We start from the raw sequence: 18,605 nt of genomic DNA on the forward strand, positions 1-18,605 counted from the left end.
CCTTTTTTATTGTGTGACACTTTGTATTAAATAGTTTAAGTTATGTGTGTGTGTGTTTGTGTTTGTGTCGACAAATAATTGCATAAGTTGTGGTCAAAAGCACTTTCATATTTTATTTTATTTTATTTGGTGTGACAACCTTTCTTGATTTCTCACTGATCAGTAAGTGGAGACAAATGTAGACGTGCATTTAAATTGAGGGCAAAATGTGCCCTAGTTAACCTACAAGCTTTGTAATGTCAACTATAAAAGGCTTACCATCAGTTGTAGAATAAGTACTCTTTTGCTTAAGGAAAGTTACCAATACCAAAATGTAAAAATTCTCAATATGCAGAAACATTTCCCCTGTGACTGACATATTATTATATATGGCATTATTAGATTGTTACCGATGCATCAATGAGAAAACAGCATTTTACTACTGCTGGTCGGTGTGTAACCAGTTTTAAGGTTACTGTATATACAGTTAGTTACCGTAGTTTAGTCCAGTGGTTCCCAGCCTATGGGCCATCTTAAGGCTCACAAAATAAGTCTGAGGGAGTGAGATCTTTAATTTGGTAGAAAAGCAGAAAGTTTAAAGTTCTTGGCCCTCTGACAGTTACTTGAAAATGGAACCAAAAGTTAAGATGGGATAGTTCTCGTGGAACATCTAACAGCGCACAAATATCTAAAAACCTGTGATGAGGAGCTTCAATAGACACTGCTCTTTTATAAAGGGACACAGGCCCTAAAGGTTGGGAGCCACTGGTTTGATCTTTAACACATTTTCTTTTGTGTTATTTCATTGACATTGTAACAAGTGATTGCATCTGTAGAATTAATGTAGTAGTGTAAAAAAGTACAATATTTGTACTCACATTATATGGGGCTGAATCTTTGGCAGAATGTATTTCTCTGCTTCTTCAGAATGTTTGCGCTGTTAGTCAACGCAGCGGGTAGTGCTCACGTCACATTCTCGCGAGATTTCCCGCGAAGCAGCGCACAGCTGCTCTTGCGTGGTGTGGACCTGTGTGCATGCTAAGCTGATGCTAACCAACATCTAACTTTGCTAACTTCCAATAGTAATATTTGTCCAACTATTTTCTGGTAACGTTGGCTGTACAGAAGAATCTCCGTCACAATGAGTATACTCATCAAAATAGCGGAGATCGAAAGTGAGGTAAGATAGACAGCCGGCTGGCTAACTCAGCGAATCTGTCACGTTGTAGCTACATGCTAACTGCTAGCCAGCTGCTAACTGCTAGCTAGCTGCTCACGCTAGCAACTAGCGTTATTAGCCTAACTCCTACAGCTGGGACACGTATTATCGCTAATATTTCGGGCCCACAGTTTATTCACAGATTACAATGTTTATTGAAAAGTTGCCTTTCGGGCTTATTCGGCTTGCTAATGTTTAATTAATCAGACGTTAGAGTTCCTCTACCATCAAGTTAGGGCAGTTAGTTAACCTATGCTAACCATTTATTGTAGCCCACGAAACAACCAAACAATCCTAAATTATCATGAAATATGAAAGAAAATAAAGGTTTTTTCCACGTATCAGTGTGTGTTTCCTCCCATTAAAAAGGGCTTTAAAGATTTTGAGTAACGTTATCTGACTTGAAAACAAACTTATGGAGGTTATTTTCGGCATTTGAATGCTTAAACGGTTTGAAAATAGCCCTGGACACTAACTTTAGTCTGGTGCTGTCTTCAAATGGCTCAAGGCTTTGACACAAGAGAGGCCAGGTTAAAGAAAACAGATCCCCATGGTTTGTAGTTGTCATCTTATATCCTACAAGTGAGTTACTTTAACTTCTAAGTAACTAGCTGGTAGGATATAAAGTTTTAACATGTTAAAGGTATGGGTTCACTCTTGTGTCTGTTTTATAACAAAAGTCAGGTTTCCATATGAACACTGGAACTGTTGCCCATATTGTATTGAATCCTCCATGTGGCCATTAAAAGGTCTCTTCCTAATGCACTTCCAATGTAAGTGATGGGGCGACATCTACAGCCTCCTTTCTGGAAACAAAAATATTCTATAGTTTCTCTACAGCTTATCACAAGCTGATGATTTTCTCTAATTGTGTCATATTTAGTTCTACCTGACTGCATACAGTAAACAGTCTTAAAATGCTGCTGCTCACTGGTTACTACAACACTGTGGTGTAAAGAATAAGACCTCAAACTGTGTTTCTGTTCATCGTAGATGGCCAGGACGCAGAGGAACAAGGCCACAGCTCACCACTTGGGTCTGCTCAAAGCTCGTCTTGCCAAACTTAGGAGGGAGCTCATCACACCGAAAGGAGGCGGTGGCGGTGTAGCAGGAGAAGGTATGATCCCAATTTCTAAAAGCGTTTCTACTCTTTTCTAGATATGATTACAAAAAAAATCTTCTTTTTCTATCATCTAAAGCATCATTGTGGATATTTTGTTGATTCAAGTTTCTTTCTTTCTTTTTTGTCTTTTAGGTTTTGATGTTGCAAAAACCGGTGATGCTCGCATTGGCTTCGTCGGTTTTCCTTCAGTGGGAAAGTCCACCCTGCTAAGTAACCTTGCAGGCGTGTACTCTGAGGTTGCCGCCTACGAGTTCACCACTCTCACGACGGTACCGGGAGTCATCCGCTACAAAGGGGCCAAAATTCAGGTACAAGAATGTCTTGCTTGTCCAGTACCTGCAGAAGTGTTTCCAGTGGGTTGCTTGTTTTAATCTCTTGCGTCTTCCCTCTTAAGCTTCTGGATCTCCCTGGAATCATTGAGGGTGCCAAGGATGGCAAAGGCAGAGGCAGACAGGTCATCGCAGGTAAAGATGGGATCTGTGTGGTTTCTGCTTAGACAGGTTTTCTTTGACTAAATAGAAGAGGAACCGAGGATGATACCAGTACATCTATATTGTGCATTCACGTTCCACTTGATGAAGCACTTTTTACCTTTTTTATTACCGTTTGCAGTTATTTGCCTCTAATGGCATCAAAGAGGTAAAATAAAACTTCATAAAGGGTGGAACGTGATGTTTAGAGGCCAATTTAAACACATTTATTTCCACCCAAAGGTTGTTGTTTTTTTCCACAATAGGGGCACACACTTGCCTTAACAACGTTTTAAATGTAATTGGCTTACAGCTAAAGCTTTAGCAAACAATATACACTGTGACAAACACATTTAAATGCGTTTTCTGTATCTGTAAGTTGTTGCAGGTACATACTCTATCTACTACAGAAACTTTGTGATTTCCTTCATCCACTTTGCTCTAACCACTGTCTGCTTCTCCCTCCTCCCTTCTGTTTTAGTGGCTCGAACTTGCAACCTAATCCTGATAGTGCTCGATGTGTTGAAGCCTCTTGGTCATAAGAAGCTAATAGAACGTGAGCTGGAGGGCTTCGGCATCCGACTTAACAAGCAGCCACCCAACATTGGCTTCAAGAGGAAGGACAAAGGAGGCATCAACTTCACCGCGACCGTATGTCTCGCACAGACTTACAGAAATATGAAAACAGAAATGCAGACGTTCTCTTTAGTGTTACTGATCTGCAGAATTGAAATGCAGACAATTTACATAAGATGTGTATCACAAACACGGAAACACTTTTTCAATGCCGCCCTCTGGTGGCCATGTATGATATTACACGCCACTAAGTAGCTCCTACACGTTTACTCTCCGTACATTATGCATATGTATCCGTATTTATTTTGTATTTGTTGAACACTGTGATTACCCTTTGGCTCATCACTTTACTGCTGGATTTTCATTACACTGCACTTGAAGCATTAGTCAACTGTCTCGATGTCTTCTGTTGATTCCCATCATGCCTTTCATCCCCTCTCTTTAGTGTGCACAAACCGAGCTAGATGGCGATACTGTTAAGAGTATCCTGGCAGAGTACAAGATCCACAACGCCGACATCACTCTGCGCAGTGACTCCACGGCTGATGACCTCATTGATGTGGTGGAGGGGAATCGGTAAGCTGCTGAAGTGCCAGAATGCCCCCCCCCCCCCCTAGTCATTCTCAGTGGGTGTGGCCAGTTGGAATCTTAAATCTCAATTTCCACGACCCGACAATGCTATTCATAGTTTTAATAACCACACTTTCAATTTCAGACCGCGTACCATTTTTTTCCCTACGTGTGTGTGTAATGTATAAAGTTTAGTTTGGCAATGTCTTGGGACTATGGGATAACTGTTCCTCAATGGTAATTAGATATAGAAATGTGTTAAAATCAAGTATATGGACAGTGTGGGGTGGGGCATGTGTAGTGGGACGACGTCTGTGCTGCGTTGTATGTTGGAAAAGGACGTCTCTTCCCTGGATTGTCTTGTCTGCATTTAATTGCGAGGCGCCAGGCACGGCACCAGCGTATAACCTCCCTGCAATTGTAATGAGAGCGTTCACAGGGTCCCTTCTGCATAAATGCTCTCTGTGCATCCCCAGGGAAAAGACCGGAGCGAAAAGGGAGGACATACTCGCTTTTCTTTCTGTGTTCTTTCTCTAAAATATTACAACAACATAAATTAGCCACGCAATGACCCACACACACCTGCAGTTCTATAGTAACAAATCATTCACGGGGTGTCTTTTGCATTAACGCTCTCTGTGTCTTTGTAACACCATGAACGGAGTCGTGAAACGCTCAGATGGGTCTCAGCCGTACAAGCTACACAGCGCTCCTGCCGCACAACTTCTCTTCTTATTATCAGTTTCACGTAGTTAAAGCAGACGTCACGAAGCTGTGAATTCACTTCAGACCACGTTCATGTTTGCTCTCAATGCAGACATTTCATGGACGGCAACCACTGACAGTCTCTTGTCCACAGGGTCTACATCCCGTGCATTTATGTGCTCAACAAAATCGACCAGATCTCCATCGAGGAGCTCGACATCATCTACAAGGTGCCCCACTGTGTGCCCATCTCAGCTCACCACCGCTGGAACTTTGATGACCTGCTGGAGAGGATGTGGGACTACCTCCAGCTTGTGCGCATGTAAGCGTTCTTTACACAGTCCCCCGCTAGGGAGTGTGAATGCAGGGGGAAAGGGTTGGGCGTTTAAATGGTGCAGAGCGACAAATCTACTGTATGTGACATTTTAATTTAGTTGGTTTAGAGTGTAAGATTTGACGGAGATCATTGTGTTCATTTGCAGCTACACCAAACCCAAAGGCCAGCTTCCCGATTACACTTCTCCTGTTGTTCTCCCGGACGGACATACTGCAGTCGAGGATTTCTGCTTAAAGATTCACAAGAACCTCATGAAAGAACTCAAGTAGTGAGTATTTTCTTAAATCTTTCCCTTCTTTAAGGTTTCTTTCTTTTTTTCTTTTACCGCACAGATTTGATCATGTGTGCAAACTTGAACACTATTCCCTACAGGATGATGTTTTTCCTTTATCATTTTATTATTTCATTTCCATGTTTTAATTTAACAGGTGGTGTTATTCAGTACATCAGAATAAAGTGTGTGTATGTATATATATATATATATATATATATATATATATATATCTATATCTGCTTTATGACAAGTGTTCCTTACTAGGGGATAAAACAGCAGTCGCTTTAATCACAGCCATTGCCCTCTTTACAATGAGATGCAGCAGATAAGCATTCATGTGAGTCTGGGTCTGAGATGATGTGTCGCACCACCCTCTCTAAATGGGAGAGCTGAGATCATCAATCTTATCGATATGTTAGTGCTGCTGAGCATTACCCTTCCTCGGGGGAATGAATGGGTCAAACGGTGACACACGCAATTAGAAAGCCTTTGTAACTAAAGGATGTTATTGGACCCTGTAGGTTACTTTATTGTGCAGAACCATTGTTGCTGTAGCAAAGGAGGAATAATGGGGAGGTCGTTTATCTCAATGGGGCCTTTCTGACTAAATACAGGATGAATAACAATGTTATAGTATCTGTATACATTCTTTTCTGGTGTAGTTAATGTGCGGATCACCACACGATGAGCTCTGTCATCCTTTTTTATGGTTCTATAAGGTGGTGTAAAATTACGAAAATCATTTATGTACATTCATTTCGATATTTTGTGTCTTTCAGCGCACTCGTGTGGGGAGCATCTGTGAAACACAACCCTCAAAAGGTGGGCAAGGACCACGTGATGGATGATGAAGATGTTATCCAGCTGGTGAAAAAGTAGACGGTCGTAGTCGACTGCATGGCCCCGTGTTCAGTACAGTTGCTCAGTAATAATCACCAAACGTGTCCACGAGAGCATCTGTGTCACGCCATTCCCAGTTCTTCGCTGTAATTTAAGAACAAGATGACATGAATGTAAGTGTCTCATTTAAAGGAAACCACAGTTCTTAACACCATGAATAGTTCATATTGAATATTGCTTAAGGCTTGCATTGGAATAAAACAATAAAAACATGGAAATCAAGGAATTATGTGTTTTTCATTCTTGTGCAACAGTTACCGTATTTTTCTTTTCATCCAGCTTTTAAAATTACAACACGTCACACAAACCGTCTCCAGTTTTATTTCACTTTTTCATCTATCTTGCCTGCATCGGGGGTGGATTCAATGTTAACATGTATGTCAAGTGTAGCCGGGCACAGTTTTCCTCTTTTTTTTTTAAACAAGATGATCTAATGCGGTACATCTGGTCTACGTGAAGAGCGTCACAGAAATGTTTCCTCGTTAAATCCTGTAACACGCCACACAGTCTCCTTCAGAAACACACCAGCACTAAGCAACAGCAACGTTACTGCGACCATTTCAGTCTGGCTCAGAGAAGTCATTTGAAAGCCCTGTCCAGCTAAACGATTTATGTGACATTGATGATGAAGGCAGTTATTCAGGCTGGCGGGCCGCCCCCCTCTCTCTGGAAGGGGACCGCCACTCTGGTTAATCAGTTCATTCACTCAGATGCAGTCTGGGGACATCACACGCCAGCTGTTCACAACTAACGAGACTCCACAGAACCAAATAAAGAGCATTTCATCAGAGCTGGGAGCACTTCTGGTAGTTTGCCGTATCTGATGTCGATGTGGGCAACCGGCATGAGGTGTGGTGGCCATTTTGTGTCCGAGCGCCCTCTCATACTCGCCAGTGACTCGATGGATTGCACCAGTGCATACGTGAGATTGTGGTATAATATAGAAATTTGAAGAATTAAGACTACACTTTATTGAACTCGACAATTCAGCTGAGCTTTCCCGGAGCTGTATGAGCTTCTTTCAATATGCTGCAAAGATTTGGTTCTGACCTTTATTATTTTAGCTTTCTTTAAATAAACTGACCTTTACATTTCATCTAATATTCCATACAATTTATCAAACAGGAAAGGACAGGTGTGTAAAGATGTAAAAATAAATAACGTTAGAGCTGTACAAAATACTCAAAATACAAAACTAACTTCAATCTTTATGTATTTACCAAAATATATTATAGCTACGCCTACAATGTGCCATAGCAAATAAAAAAAGATCTCAGTAGTTGATCCCTAATGAATTGAATCCACTCTGCGGTCGAGGAGAAAAAACTGCTTTGCTATACCACAAAAAGAATATTTCTACGCTCTCATACAATAAGCCATTTAATTGTCAGAAGGGCTATTCATACTGTCTATTAATTACTGTACACCCGTTGACACTGTCTGATTCTGAACAATGTTAATCTTGAGAGGTTCACAAAGATGTAGATATGCAACAGGACTCCGGTTCATCGACATGTAAGAGAAGCCATACAAGCTCACAACGCTTTAATGGTCAATGAGGATGCTGTCCAGTGTTTTTTACCTTATAGTCTACAGTTCTTACTGAGAAAATCGCTACTTTTGTAGGAAAAGCTGCAGTGGTTGAGGTTATTGCATGCCTGTCCTGCAGCAGCAGGATCAACCCTCCTCAGACACCACCACCTCCCCCCCATTTTACCCTGTAAATTATAGCAGCACTCTAGCTAATGAAAGAGTTGAAGACCGGGCACTAATAAAAGCCATTAAGTGAATAAAGCACTTCCCCTCTAACAAAATTAAAGAATCTACCCATTGGGAGAGGGAGGACTTTGTATTAATATTTATGAAATGCGGAACCGGTGGCCCCCCCAAAACTCCCCAACCGACGTCCAATCCCAGCCTGACCAAGTCCTCCTTGCCCGTGCACCTATCCCAAGAGAACATCACCAACCCCTCCTAGCTGGAAGGAGGGGCAGGAGATGAGGACTTGAAGGGTGCTGAGGACGCAGTCAGGACAGTCTGTCTCCAGTTGAGCAAGCTGGAGGACCCCAAGACACAGCTCAGAGCTCCCAGTCGACTTCGGCACCACTCAGCCGGCTGCAACTACCTCCGACTTTGGGACCAAAGGATGGAAAGGTGGGTTTCTTGGAAAGACCGTACAGATGTACAGAAGTGAGTTTCCAAAGACAGCATCTGGAGGTTGTTAGTTAAATACAGAGTAGGTTATGACTAAGTTTCATTTTTGTCGTGTTGCATTGATAGTTTGTTGGGTTTTCACCCTTAGTCTGAAGAATATTTTATGTAATTTCTTTGCTTAGAACAAGATATTTTAATGATAAATTGTTAAGAACATAACAAAACAGTCTGTGTGGTGTAAAAAAAACAGTAATTGTGGTGTTCCATGTAAGTTTTTGAAGAAAGAAAAAAACACCAAAAACAAGGTAAGGACGCATAATTGTGTATCACAATCATCCATGCATAAAAAACCATCACGCCATCCCATCAGCCACACTGCATCCTTTGAAACATCCTCATTGTTCTGAAAAACAGAGGTCCGTTTCACCGCCGCCGCCCACCGTTTTCACCCAAAGCACTCCCATTTTCATGCCATTCGGTCAACTGCAAATGCAGAGTTTCTCTTTGGCGCATCAATATGCATTGTGGTGTAATTTCATCACACAAAGTGGTTCAGTTGCCAGAGCTCTAAGTTGATTATCGCACCATGCCTTCTCATTTTAGTAAGATGTCCCATGGGAGCTGAAAGAGACACGAGAGAAGGTAACAAGATTGTCAAACCTTTTGGCGAAACAGCTGCCTTAGCTTGATGGTATCATGACTCTTGACATTGCACTCAGTGACCGTTAACTTAGTTAGGACTAAATTGCCAGAAGGGGTTGTGTCTTTACTCTAAGAAGACGGCAAATGTCCCAAGATGGACTACGGCAATATAGCAATAACTATCATTCTTGCGTCCATTGGTATCTCTAGACTTATTTTTCAGTCAATTACATGTAAAATTTCAGAGACTGGACTCTATGAGATGCTGCAGTTCCTAACAAGATCGCTGCCGAATTACCCAAACTCTGTTTCCATTGATCAGTTGAAGAACAGCCAACAGACTGATGGGAAACTTATTAGATTAAGCCACCATTCTTCAGGCCTGCTGTACATCTTTTTTTTTGGTAAATGTTTAATGTTTTAATATTTGTTTCATGAAATAGTGATAGAGGTTTGAGACTTTTTTTGTCAGTCGTGTCTGGTAGAGTTGGGCGCGAAGGGCGGGAGGGTGTGGTTTGACGCAGTTTGTGCGCAGGAAGGGTGTAGCCCTTTTTACCGCAGTGAGTGTGACCTATGACTAATCTCTTTTTTAAATTATTATTATTCCGCAGGTGGTCTTAACCGCAAAAGTGTACAATTGTTTCCCAATCGTTGTGTGAACCAATGGTGAGATTTGTCTTTTTTAAATTTTTAAATCCATCCATGAGCTTGGATCTCCTCCCTCACACCTTTGGACTTTTCTCGACTCTTGGACTGCAGATACAAACCAACCCGTGGGATTGTCCTTCAACTGCAGGAAAATACTTTGATGATAATGTGTTTCTTTTAGGAGTTTTAATACTTGATGAGTTGGTTGACGAAAGCAAAAAGATGTGTTCTGTTTCATTGATTTTCTCCCTTAACCTCCATTTAGATTTAAACCAAATGAAAACGCTTTCATGTTCCTTGCCTGCAGTATTTTGAGCTGGATCCACGGTTGTCTGTGTTGTTTCTCTGTATTTGCCCAGGACCCCATTGTGCTTGATCTAACCATGCAGTGCATCTTCTGTCCATGGTTTTGCCAAGCACCTTGGAGGCTTGTGAGCACTATCAGCCTTCTGTTGTGAATTCCTGAGCAATTTTTAAAAAGTCAGTAATGTACAGTTTGTGGAATTTTTTAACTTAGACATAAGCATGAAATGAAATCTCGAATAGGGCAATAAAACTGAAAATGAACGCTATGGGGTGAACAAAAGGACCATCATTATGTAATAAGTGGCTGTAATTTTGTTTTTATTCTTATTCAGGTTGATATATCACATGATGTACTCCAAAATGTAGGTCCATGACCAATAAATATGATCTAACCATACAGTGTGTTTGATTGGCATTTATTAAAATGTCGAATGAAGGGCTAAAAAGGTTTATAAAGAGAGAGAAAGTGGGGGAGAGCGATCGGGGCTCAGGGTTTACAGCATTCATATAGATAAAACATTTTCTAAAAAGCTGGTTGGTGTCATAAAAGCAGATTTATGGAAACGATCAATTACTGTAAGTGCTCCGTGGCTTTTAACTATATGGCTAAGAATTTCAGACAGTGCCGGTCATACATTAAAACAATGTGCACTCTGTTAAGACATCACTGATCTGTAAATCAAACCCTGAGACAAGTCCATGTGCTTTAGACACACACACATATACTGCACTAATATATATATATATATATATATATATCAGTTTTGTTTCTCCAGTGTGCCGAGTGTCTTATTTGTGTATGTTGTACCATAAGTCAAATCACAACCAGTGTATTTAACAAATACATTTAAATTGATTAAACCAGACTTGTCCTTTCTTTATGACTCTTGTTCTAATGAACTCAGTCTTCACTGACACTTCAAGTACATTAAGTACATTAAGAATATTATGTAAAACATCTGAGTTAGAATCAATGTCAGAATGACCATTAGCGATGAAGTACATCAAAAACCTTGGTTTTATCACGTTGTGGTCAATTGATTACAAATAAAAAAATTTTTTTTTTTTAAATGTAGCAATGGCCCTTTTCACATCAGACATTTTGCTTGTCACAGAAGGAAAAATGTGTTAATCTTGTTTCATCTAGGACAGCAGTAGGTGGCTCCAGTCGGAAAACCATTATACCACCACATAAGAAGTGGTCGCCATAAAATGACGTAAATAAAACAGCGCCAGTCGGAACTTCAACGTGAAAATCAGTGCAGAAAACTAGATGTATATGTGACATTTATGTTTGTTTCATGTATTAATGTGAGGCCAGTTACGTCAGATCTGTGAGGAGCCACGAGGAGACTTTTTACATGTGCTGCTATGTTTCGTCTAGTCAGAGGAGCAGAATCGTCCGCCAACGTAAGTCACGTGCTTTACGTACGTCATCATGCATTCGCGAGATGTTTCCATTGCACGTTGTCAGATGTTGCTTTTATTTATATTTCTCCTCAGTCAAGCATAAAAAAACTTATACGCGATATTTAAAATGTTTTTTCCTAATGTTCTGCTTTTTCATCTTAGCAGCAACATCCGGTACTGATAAAATAAAGCCAACGCGGAAATGCCACAAACTGCATTTCCTCAAATGACTAAGTACTGGATCCATAGACCCCCATTATAAATGTATAACTTTACAGAGAAAATAAACATGTGTAAAGCCTGGTACAAAAAACGGGTTTGGTCTCTATAACAAATACAATGGATTTTAATATCGCCCGTTTAAAATTAAAATTAAAAATACTTAAGCATAATTGAGGGCGTGGCCGTCCCTGAAGTTAAGCCGCTAAATTGAATTCAACCATCATTAATTTAATTGTTTACACCTGTGCTTTTCGTACTGCCATGTGTCGACATGTCTTCCTTGAAAAGCCTACTGAAGATTCTTTTGTGAGACTAAAATTACATTTTAAAATGTAAAAAAAGACCAGCAATCACAATTTCAGGCATATTTTGTCAGGTAAGCACAGCAAAGCATCAAACTGGATGGATATGTCTAGATTTCAAAATTATAATAAAAATATTGTCTTTTCACACAGCTAAAATATTAGATTGACAATCTACCTAACTACGCACACACCCTATATCTCAAAGCCATACTACATACTGATCATACACCGGGTTTGGGTGTGTAGTTTGATGGATGCTATTCTCCCATAATGCAATGCTCACAACTATCTGTACTAGCTGCTGAAACAATATACAATGATTATTAATATGAAGTGCTTGCTGTATATAATTAGTTTGTAGTGTGGATTTGTGACACAGCTGCAGTTGTTTGCCAGTAGAGTTAATCTGGTTCCAAGCTGATCAGACAGTGCTTTAGGTAAACGGTGGAGCCTCTCTGCAGTCTGTCGCTGACCTTACGCCCAGACAGGGAGTGTAGGGTTTACAGATTATCCCATTAGACTGGACTACGCTGGCTGCTCGGCACTAAAACAAAGCCATTCACCCTTTACTCTTACTAAGACAAGGTCAAAACCAAGAAAGCTCTGCAAGGAACAGCTGAACACACATATTTGATTTGTTATATATATATATATTTGTTTATTTGATCTGATTAGACGCTCCTTCGGTAATTATCATGTGGTAGCTAATCACATATGTTTTACTGCCTGCAGAAAGAAAAAAACAAAAACAGTATGTGACAACTACTGCAGGTGGCACACAGGTGTCCACAAATGACAGAGCATCAACAGTTACAATACAGTCGACAGCTGAACATTAGCAAACGTTGCATTATGTGTAATTGTGTTATTGTGATCTCTTAAGTCTGTTTTGTGTGACCATACAAGAGGTAAATATAAAAAAACATTTCATTTCCTCCTTCACACTTTCAAAATAATTGTATTGCATAACTTACTCTGCCATTATTTTAAATGAAATACTCCAGTACAGAGTAGAATTATACACATTTTTGACACAGTGGGGATATAATAATACTCATACATGTTGGACCTGATTCACTCTTGTGTACCACCATCACATAACATTTTAGTACAAGATGAGACGTTTGTAAAATACAAATGAATTTCTAAATATCTGTGCCAGATTGTTCGGCTGTAAACAGTGTACTTTATTAGGCGATATTTTACTCCACAGAATTGGGGAAGCTCTTTGTACATTCATAACACCCTCTGCAACATGAATTACAAAAGCAACAAGGATGATTTGGATGGATGAGTTGTAGCGATTCAGCAGGACCCACATTAATAACAAAAAACGATGCAGGATAAATGGGACCGAGCTTGTTGTGAACAGGGGTTTCCAGTATTCAGGCAACAGTTTTACGAATGTACAAGACCCACAATATTAAAGAACACACCAACACACATAACTCACACAGTACAAACTCCTGTGATGTCTGTAGCGGACACCAGGATAAAGAAAAATGTGACAAATTCATATTTTTAACTCGTGAAAATGCAAATATTTGTGATGTGGCAGAATTGCTCCAAGTTTCTCTAAAGAGGGATATGGATTTATTAAAATGCATCTCTGTAGGTTTGCCTTGTTTGTAGAACTAAACAAAAGTGCTTTTGAGGATTTATGTGGTTGGTATAAGACACTATGCCCCGAATGTTAAAGGACTGGTTTATCTTCAGAAGGCGGTTTTTGCCTACGCTGGCAGCATGAAACCTCCACCTGTGTCGACAGCAAAACGCCATCCCCAGAACACAAAGAAGTTTTCAGTTCAAATTCTGTGGACACATTTCCCCAATAATGGCATCATTATTCTTTTTTTTAATCCACCCCATCCTGTCACATAAAGATAAATCATTTATGCTGTTGAATCCATGAAATGAAGAAGCGTGGTAGAAAGTATTCCCCCGCAGACACCTCCATTCTTCATAGGTCAGTGGCCGTAGTTTAAATACAGTGATAATGTCCATCAGAAGCCAGTCAGTTACCATTCTGTGTCCAATACTGCACAACACCTCGCCGTCATCTCACCGCAGACCCCGTTTAATGTGGCAAGACGTAGAACGATAGAACGAGAGAAACAGTGTTTTGGCAAAAGCATCTCTACAATTAGGACTTTTGGCTCGATCATACCAACAGACACATTGTTACCAAAAAAAGAAAATTGCCTGGCTAAGCAAAAATAGTGCCATTGCCAGCAGTCTGGATGAAAAATTCTATGGCAACAGGCCCATTCCCAGGCAGTCCATTGTTCTGGTGACATCTCATCTACAACCAATGTAACCATGTCTACGGATGGACATACTGTATATGTGTCCTAAATGTAGGTTGCAACTTCCATTTGCAGCTCATGCGATCTACCCATAAAGTTGGGGCTGGAGGGTTCGATTGAGGTTCGTATGCATGTGAAAACACACCAAGATAACCCCCGGTCTATAAAATGTCTGTCTCTCAGGCGTAGATCTGTCCCGGGCCGCCCGTGTGCGGCTTTTCTCCACTGAGGCGCTCCTGGCTCGGCTGGCGGTTGGCGTCGCTGGATTTAATGGCGCCTACGTAGTCGTAGATCCCCACTTCCAGGTTCTTGGCCCTCAAGGCGGCAGTATGGAGCTTCTCCAGAAAGTCAGGCATACCTGCCAGGTGCAAAGAGAGAGTAGAATACCCGAACATGAAATGCATGTGGAGGAAATCTGAATGCAACAGCAAACAAAGTAACAAAACATTTGCAGTGTGAGGATCTTATGTGTGAGGATTTGCTGCTTAATGTCATTGTAAATGGAATAGGGACAAAATAGTGAAATATGATTGTGAAAATAATCACTACATGTAGCCCTAGGAAGTTTTCAAAACAGCTCACCACTTGACACCATCCAGTTCACACAGTAACGAGGAAAGACCGTCTGAGGATCGTCACTGTAGGTCAGCAGGTAATCGAATCCATTCTGTTAAGAACAAAACACAAACTCAGTGGCTACAAAACAGGATCCCGGATGCAAGTTTAAGTAATTTGTGTAGCAACGCGTTCACCACAAACCTCATCAAAGGACTTGTGAGGGCGGATGACCATCTTTGACTGGTATGAATGGACTCTCACAAAGTCCTGAGTCTCCGGGACTCTGGGATGCTGCACGGCTCTATAACAGAAGTTATTTGTTTCAGCAATGTATCAAAAACTAAACTATATTTGACCCCAGAGACACATTATTCTTGAAGTTCTACCTGGATACCAGGACCATCAGGTTGTTTTCTACGTCAACATCGTAGCGGCGCACATAGACGTAGTCCCTCGAGTACAGGGGATACTGTTAGGAGAGATTAAACCGGATTAAATAACAGCTGAGGAGTTGATTTTAGCCACATGATAAACCAATGTCAATCAGTTTGCTGAAGAAAGAAACAAAAAGTTCTCTGTCAACACACATTATGTAGGACAAATAGCCTCCCTCATTAAGTTTTCTACAGGTTTACATGTTTATGCCGGCTGATTATCCAGTTTATCACCTGGTTAACTTTTGTCTCCACCGCGGCCTCTCTGCTCTGCTGTTGGCTGACGTGTGTGTGTGCGTGCGTGCGTGCGTGTGGGGTTGGGAGGAGCTAAACCCTGACACAAAGCAAGGGAGACGTGTGCTGCAGCGTGATATTACACGACACCTAAACATTAAATAGTACCGATGAAAAGAACCAAAAAACGTCTGCGCTTATAAATACTCCAGTGTTCAATAATTTTGCCCCGGTGCCAGTTTGATGCCGGGTTTCGGTGCTCACCCCTACCCTTAACACACAGTCAGCAGAAACTCACGGGGAAGTGCGTCGCCCAGTGCACAACTTCAGAGCCTGTGCAAACATCTCTGTCCACCACTTCCAGCTTGATCACCAGCGCATCCCACTTCTTTCTGTACTCTGTGTCCAACTGAGGGAAAGGGGAAATAATAAGTCACGGGTAAGGTGCTTAATATAGCACAGAGAGAGTGTCACAGTGGCTTTTGTCCCGCACACAAGCACATTGGTTGTGCAAGTGCAGCTGGTTAATGTCAATGACAAACAATGCATACCATAAATGCAATCCATGCACAAATTAACATGTAAAAGGTCCCACTCAAAATTACTACCATTGACAGTTGGATCTGCTTGCATAATTGCCATTTTGTTTCAGTAATACAAAGATTTCTCATAGTTGGCACAGAAGGACATTAGAAAAGTCTGTACCTGTACGTTGAAGAACTGCCGTGGGGTGACATCATTGTAGGAGCCCAACACTGCAAGTAACACACAGAGAACAGGTCACACCAATACAATCAGCACCAAAGTACCAGATAAAACTCAAAGAGCACAGAAGTAACTCGTGAGATTGCGAGTGGGCTGACCTCTGTATTCATAGAGGTGACAGTCGGGTATCGGTCGCTTCCACACTTTGAAGCCTTTCTTCTCCACCACCACTTCCCAGCCGGGTTCAAGCATTCCTGCCTTTGTCCCCGAAGTTGTGTTGAGACATTTTACAGCCTCCATCGCCTGTAGCTCAAGTCCACACCTTCAAATGGATGCAAACAACAGGACAGCTTATTTAGCACACTGCACAGCTGACATTACTAAAAGGTGTTGAGCAAAACTGCATCAATGCTACAAGTTTCTTTAACTCTGCTAGAGGGATGAACAACATTATTTAAAGGATATTCCCATATGTGAGGTTCTGATACAATGGATGTGTCTTAACAAGATACCCTGTTATTTTTTGCATCCAGTGTGCTTTAAAATAAAAAAATCAAACCTTTGAATTTCCTCATCTTGAATCTTCTCACTGTCCCACAGGAAGATTCCAGCCAGGGCTGCAACAAGTTTCCCAGTCGGGGCGTGCTTGCTCTGAAATCTCTGCCATATGTTGGCGACCAAAGTCATCCTGGTCCGCTCGGAGTACAGGTTGGAGTACAGCTCGCCGATCTGGCAAGCACGCCGCAGCCTCTGTCCGGTCACAAAGCTGCAGTGGTCCGCAAATATGGAGAGCAAACCCTTCCTCTTTCGGCCAGAACCTGCTGCGGCCTCGGTGGCACCGACACCTGCCCTCTGGAGCCAGGACAGCAGCAGGCCCATGCCCCTGCCCAGCCACGGGACCCTCTCAATAGTCTCTCTGCCCTCCTCGACGGTCCGCTTCAACGACCTGCTGCTCCGAAGCCTCATTGTATTCACACCGATCTCGCAGATCGGACGACGGGACACGGAGTGAAACATGACGGCTGTGACCGTGACACACGGTTCCCAAATACAAACTAAATGTCAAGTGGAGTAGCTTCACGTTGGCTAACGAACTTCGCAGCGACAGCTAATGATCTGTGGACATGCACCATGCATTACCGTATGTACAGTTGATAATACGGACGTTTGGCTAGACAGTCATACTTATATCCTTGTTGTAAGGTCAATTGTGGAGCCGTCTAGTGCATGCGAGCACGCGACATGTAACGTTACAGTTAGCATTAGCTAACGTTATCTGTTATCTGCCTATTACTACGACACGGACATACCACGCCCGATACGGCAGCACGTACTTCTTAATATAAACTCGTATAACGGTGCTGTAAACTATATCGTCTACTATAACTCCAACACAATAGTCTACCTGTGAATATTTCCAGGAGACAGCCTCACGTTTGTTAAAACTCTAGCAGCGCATTTGACCTCCTTTTCCTAGTCACCCACACACCCACTCGGAAGTCCCGCCTTACAAACTAGGGAGCGGGCGTTCATTGGACGACTGTCGCTCTAGGCCTAATCTGATTGGCCCCAGCGGGAGCCAGTCTTAAATGCAGCTGCTCGGGCGCCAGCAAGTGCGCAATGTACCGCTTTTACGCCTCTACCTAAAGCTCCCCCACTTTCCAGTTTCTTCGATGAGCTGGGAACAAATGTTGCGTCCCAGCTCCTCGGGTTAACCATAACGTTCAGGAGGTGAAGGTTATTTTCAAACATGGTCCAGGACCAGTGTCAGAAAGATCAGACAGAAAGCTGAGCCCACACTGGAAAGAAGTATAGTCTAGCCACAGACTGTATCATAGTTTAAGCCACAAGTGATTTCACCACGTGTGATGCAGATGGAAGATTATTTATTGCACGCAGCAGTCATACTTTCATGATAAAATATTTGATTGTCTGGAAATATAACAATTTGTGATATTGACTAAAAACACCACTTTCTAGTTAGTTCTTGGAGTCACCTTGCTGATACATTACGGTGTTTTTAGCACTTTGTAAACACCCAGATTACTGTTCTGATAACACTTTTTTCTGTGACAAACATTTTTTATGACATGTATTTGTTATCGCTGTAAAAAAAGCATTGATTAATTGTTACTTAAGTCTCACACTTCCTCAATGTGACAATTTGTTGAAAACGTGTTGTTATCCCTTAGTTGTAGTTTTGTTTTTTGGGGGGTGGGGGTTTTAAACTAATAAGAGAACAATTTTGACATTTGAATCATCCGAATGCGCATACAAAAAGATACAAGCAGAGAGAGAAATCGTAGTTATAAAACTGTTATTACAGAATAACGCCAGATGGCACTGTTTAGCCATGCAGAGAACTGGAAGTGTTGACATAGACCTGCCTAGAATCCTGCACATAGATCCGGCATGTCTGATACAAGCTAAGTAAAAACTGCACAAATGAAACTTAAATTGCTTGGTATATCAGAGAAGGGGCCTCAATGATTCTGATCAGCATAAGTGTAGTAGCCTATACACTGCAC

The 18,605-nt window shown here is 41.5% G+C and overlaps 2 protein-coding genes across 2 annotated transcripts; one reads left to right on the plus strand and one right to left on the minus strand.

Moving 5' to 3' along the window:
- The first annotated feature begins 974 nt into the window (after positions 1-974).
- Positions 975-6,369, plus strand: drg1 (developmentally regulated GTP binding protein 1). Its single transcript, XM_079178722.1, has 9 exons — positions 975-1,159; positions 2,192-2,315; positions 2,454-2,629; positions 2,716-2,785; positions 3,273-3,442; positions 3,813-3,943; positions 4,797-4,964; positions 5,125-5,247; positions 6,033-6,369. The coding sequence occupies exons 1-9, from the start codon at positions 1,121-1,123 to the stop codon at positions 6,130-6,132; spliced, it is 1,101 nt and encodes a 366-aa protein (XP_079034848.1). The 5' UTR covers positions 975-1,120; the 3' UTR covers positions 6,133-6,369.
- A 6,112-nt stretch (positions 6,370-12,481) lies between these two features.
- stard7 (StAR related lipid transfer domain containing 7) lies at positions 12,482-17,545 on the minus strand. The gene is made up of 8 exons (XM_079179641.1): positions 16,637-17,545; positions 16,236-16,399; positions 16,078-16,127; positions 15,671-15,781; positions 15,091-15,173; positions 14,906-15,005; positions 14,729-14,813; positions 12,482-14,504 (listed from the first exon to the last, which is right to left on the minus strand). The coding sequence occupies exons 1-8, from the start codon at positions 17,092-17,094 to the stop codon at positions 14,326-14,328; spliced, it is 1,230 nt and encodes a 409-aa protein (XP_079035767.1). The 5' UTR covers positions 17,095-17,545; the 3' UTR covers positions 12,482-14,325.
- Between the last annotated feature and the right edge of the window lie 1,060 nt (positions 17,546-18,605).

The sequence above is a fragment of the Pholis gunnellus genome, assembly GCF_910591455.1.
Source record: "Pholis gunnellus genome assembly, chromosome: 18".
Lineage (NCBI taxonomy): Eukaryota > Metazoa > Chordata > Actinopteri > Perciformes > Pholidae > Pholis > Pholis gunnellus.

Coding starts and splice junctions, on each gene's coding strand:
- drg1 (XM_079178722.1), top strand. CDS start 1,121: ATGAGTATACTCATCAAAATAGCGGAGATCGAAAGTGAG. Junction 4,965..5,124: donor TACCTCCAGCTTGTGCGCAT/GTAAGCGTTCTT, acceptor GTTCATTTGCAG/CTACACCAAACCCAAAGGCC. Junction 5,248..6,032: donor CTCATGAAAGAACTCAAGTA/GTGAGTATTTTC, acceptor TGTGTCTTTCAG/CGCACTCGTGTGGGGAGCAT.
- stard7 (XM_079179641.1), bottom strand. CDS start 17,094: ATGTTTCACTCCGTGTCCCGTCGTCCGATCTGCGAGATCGGTGTGAAT. Junction 16,400..16,636: donor CAAGATGAGGAAATTCAAAG/GTTTGATTTTTT, acceptor ATCCATTTGAAG/GTGTGGACTTGAGCTACAGG. Junction 15,782..16,077: donor GGCAGTTCTTCAACGTACAG/GTACAGACTTTT, acceptor CCTTTCCCTCAG/TTGGACACAGAGTACAGAAA.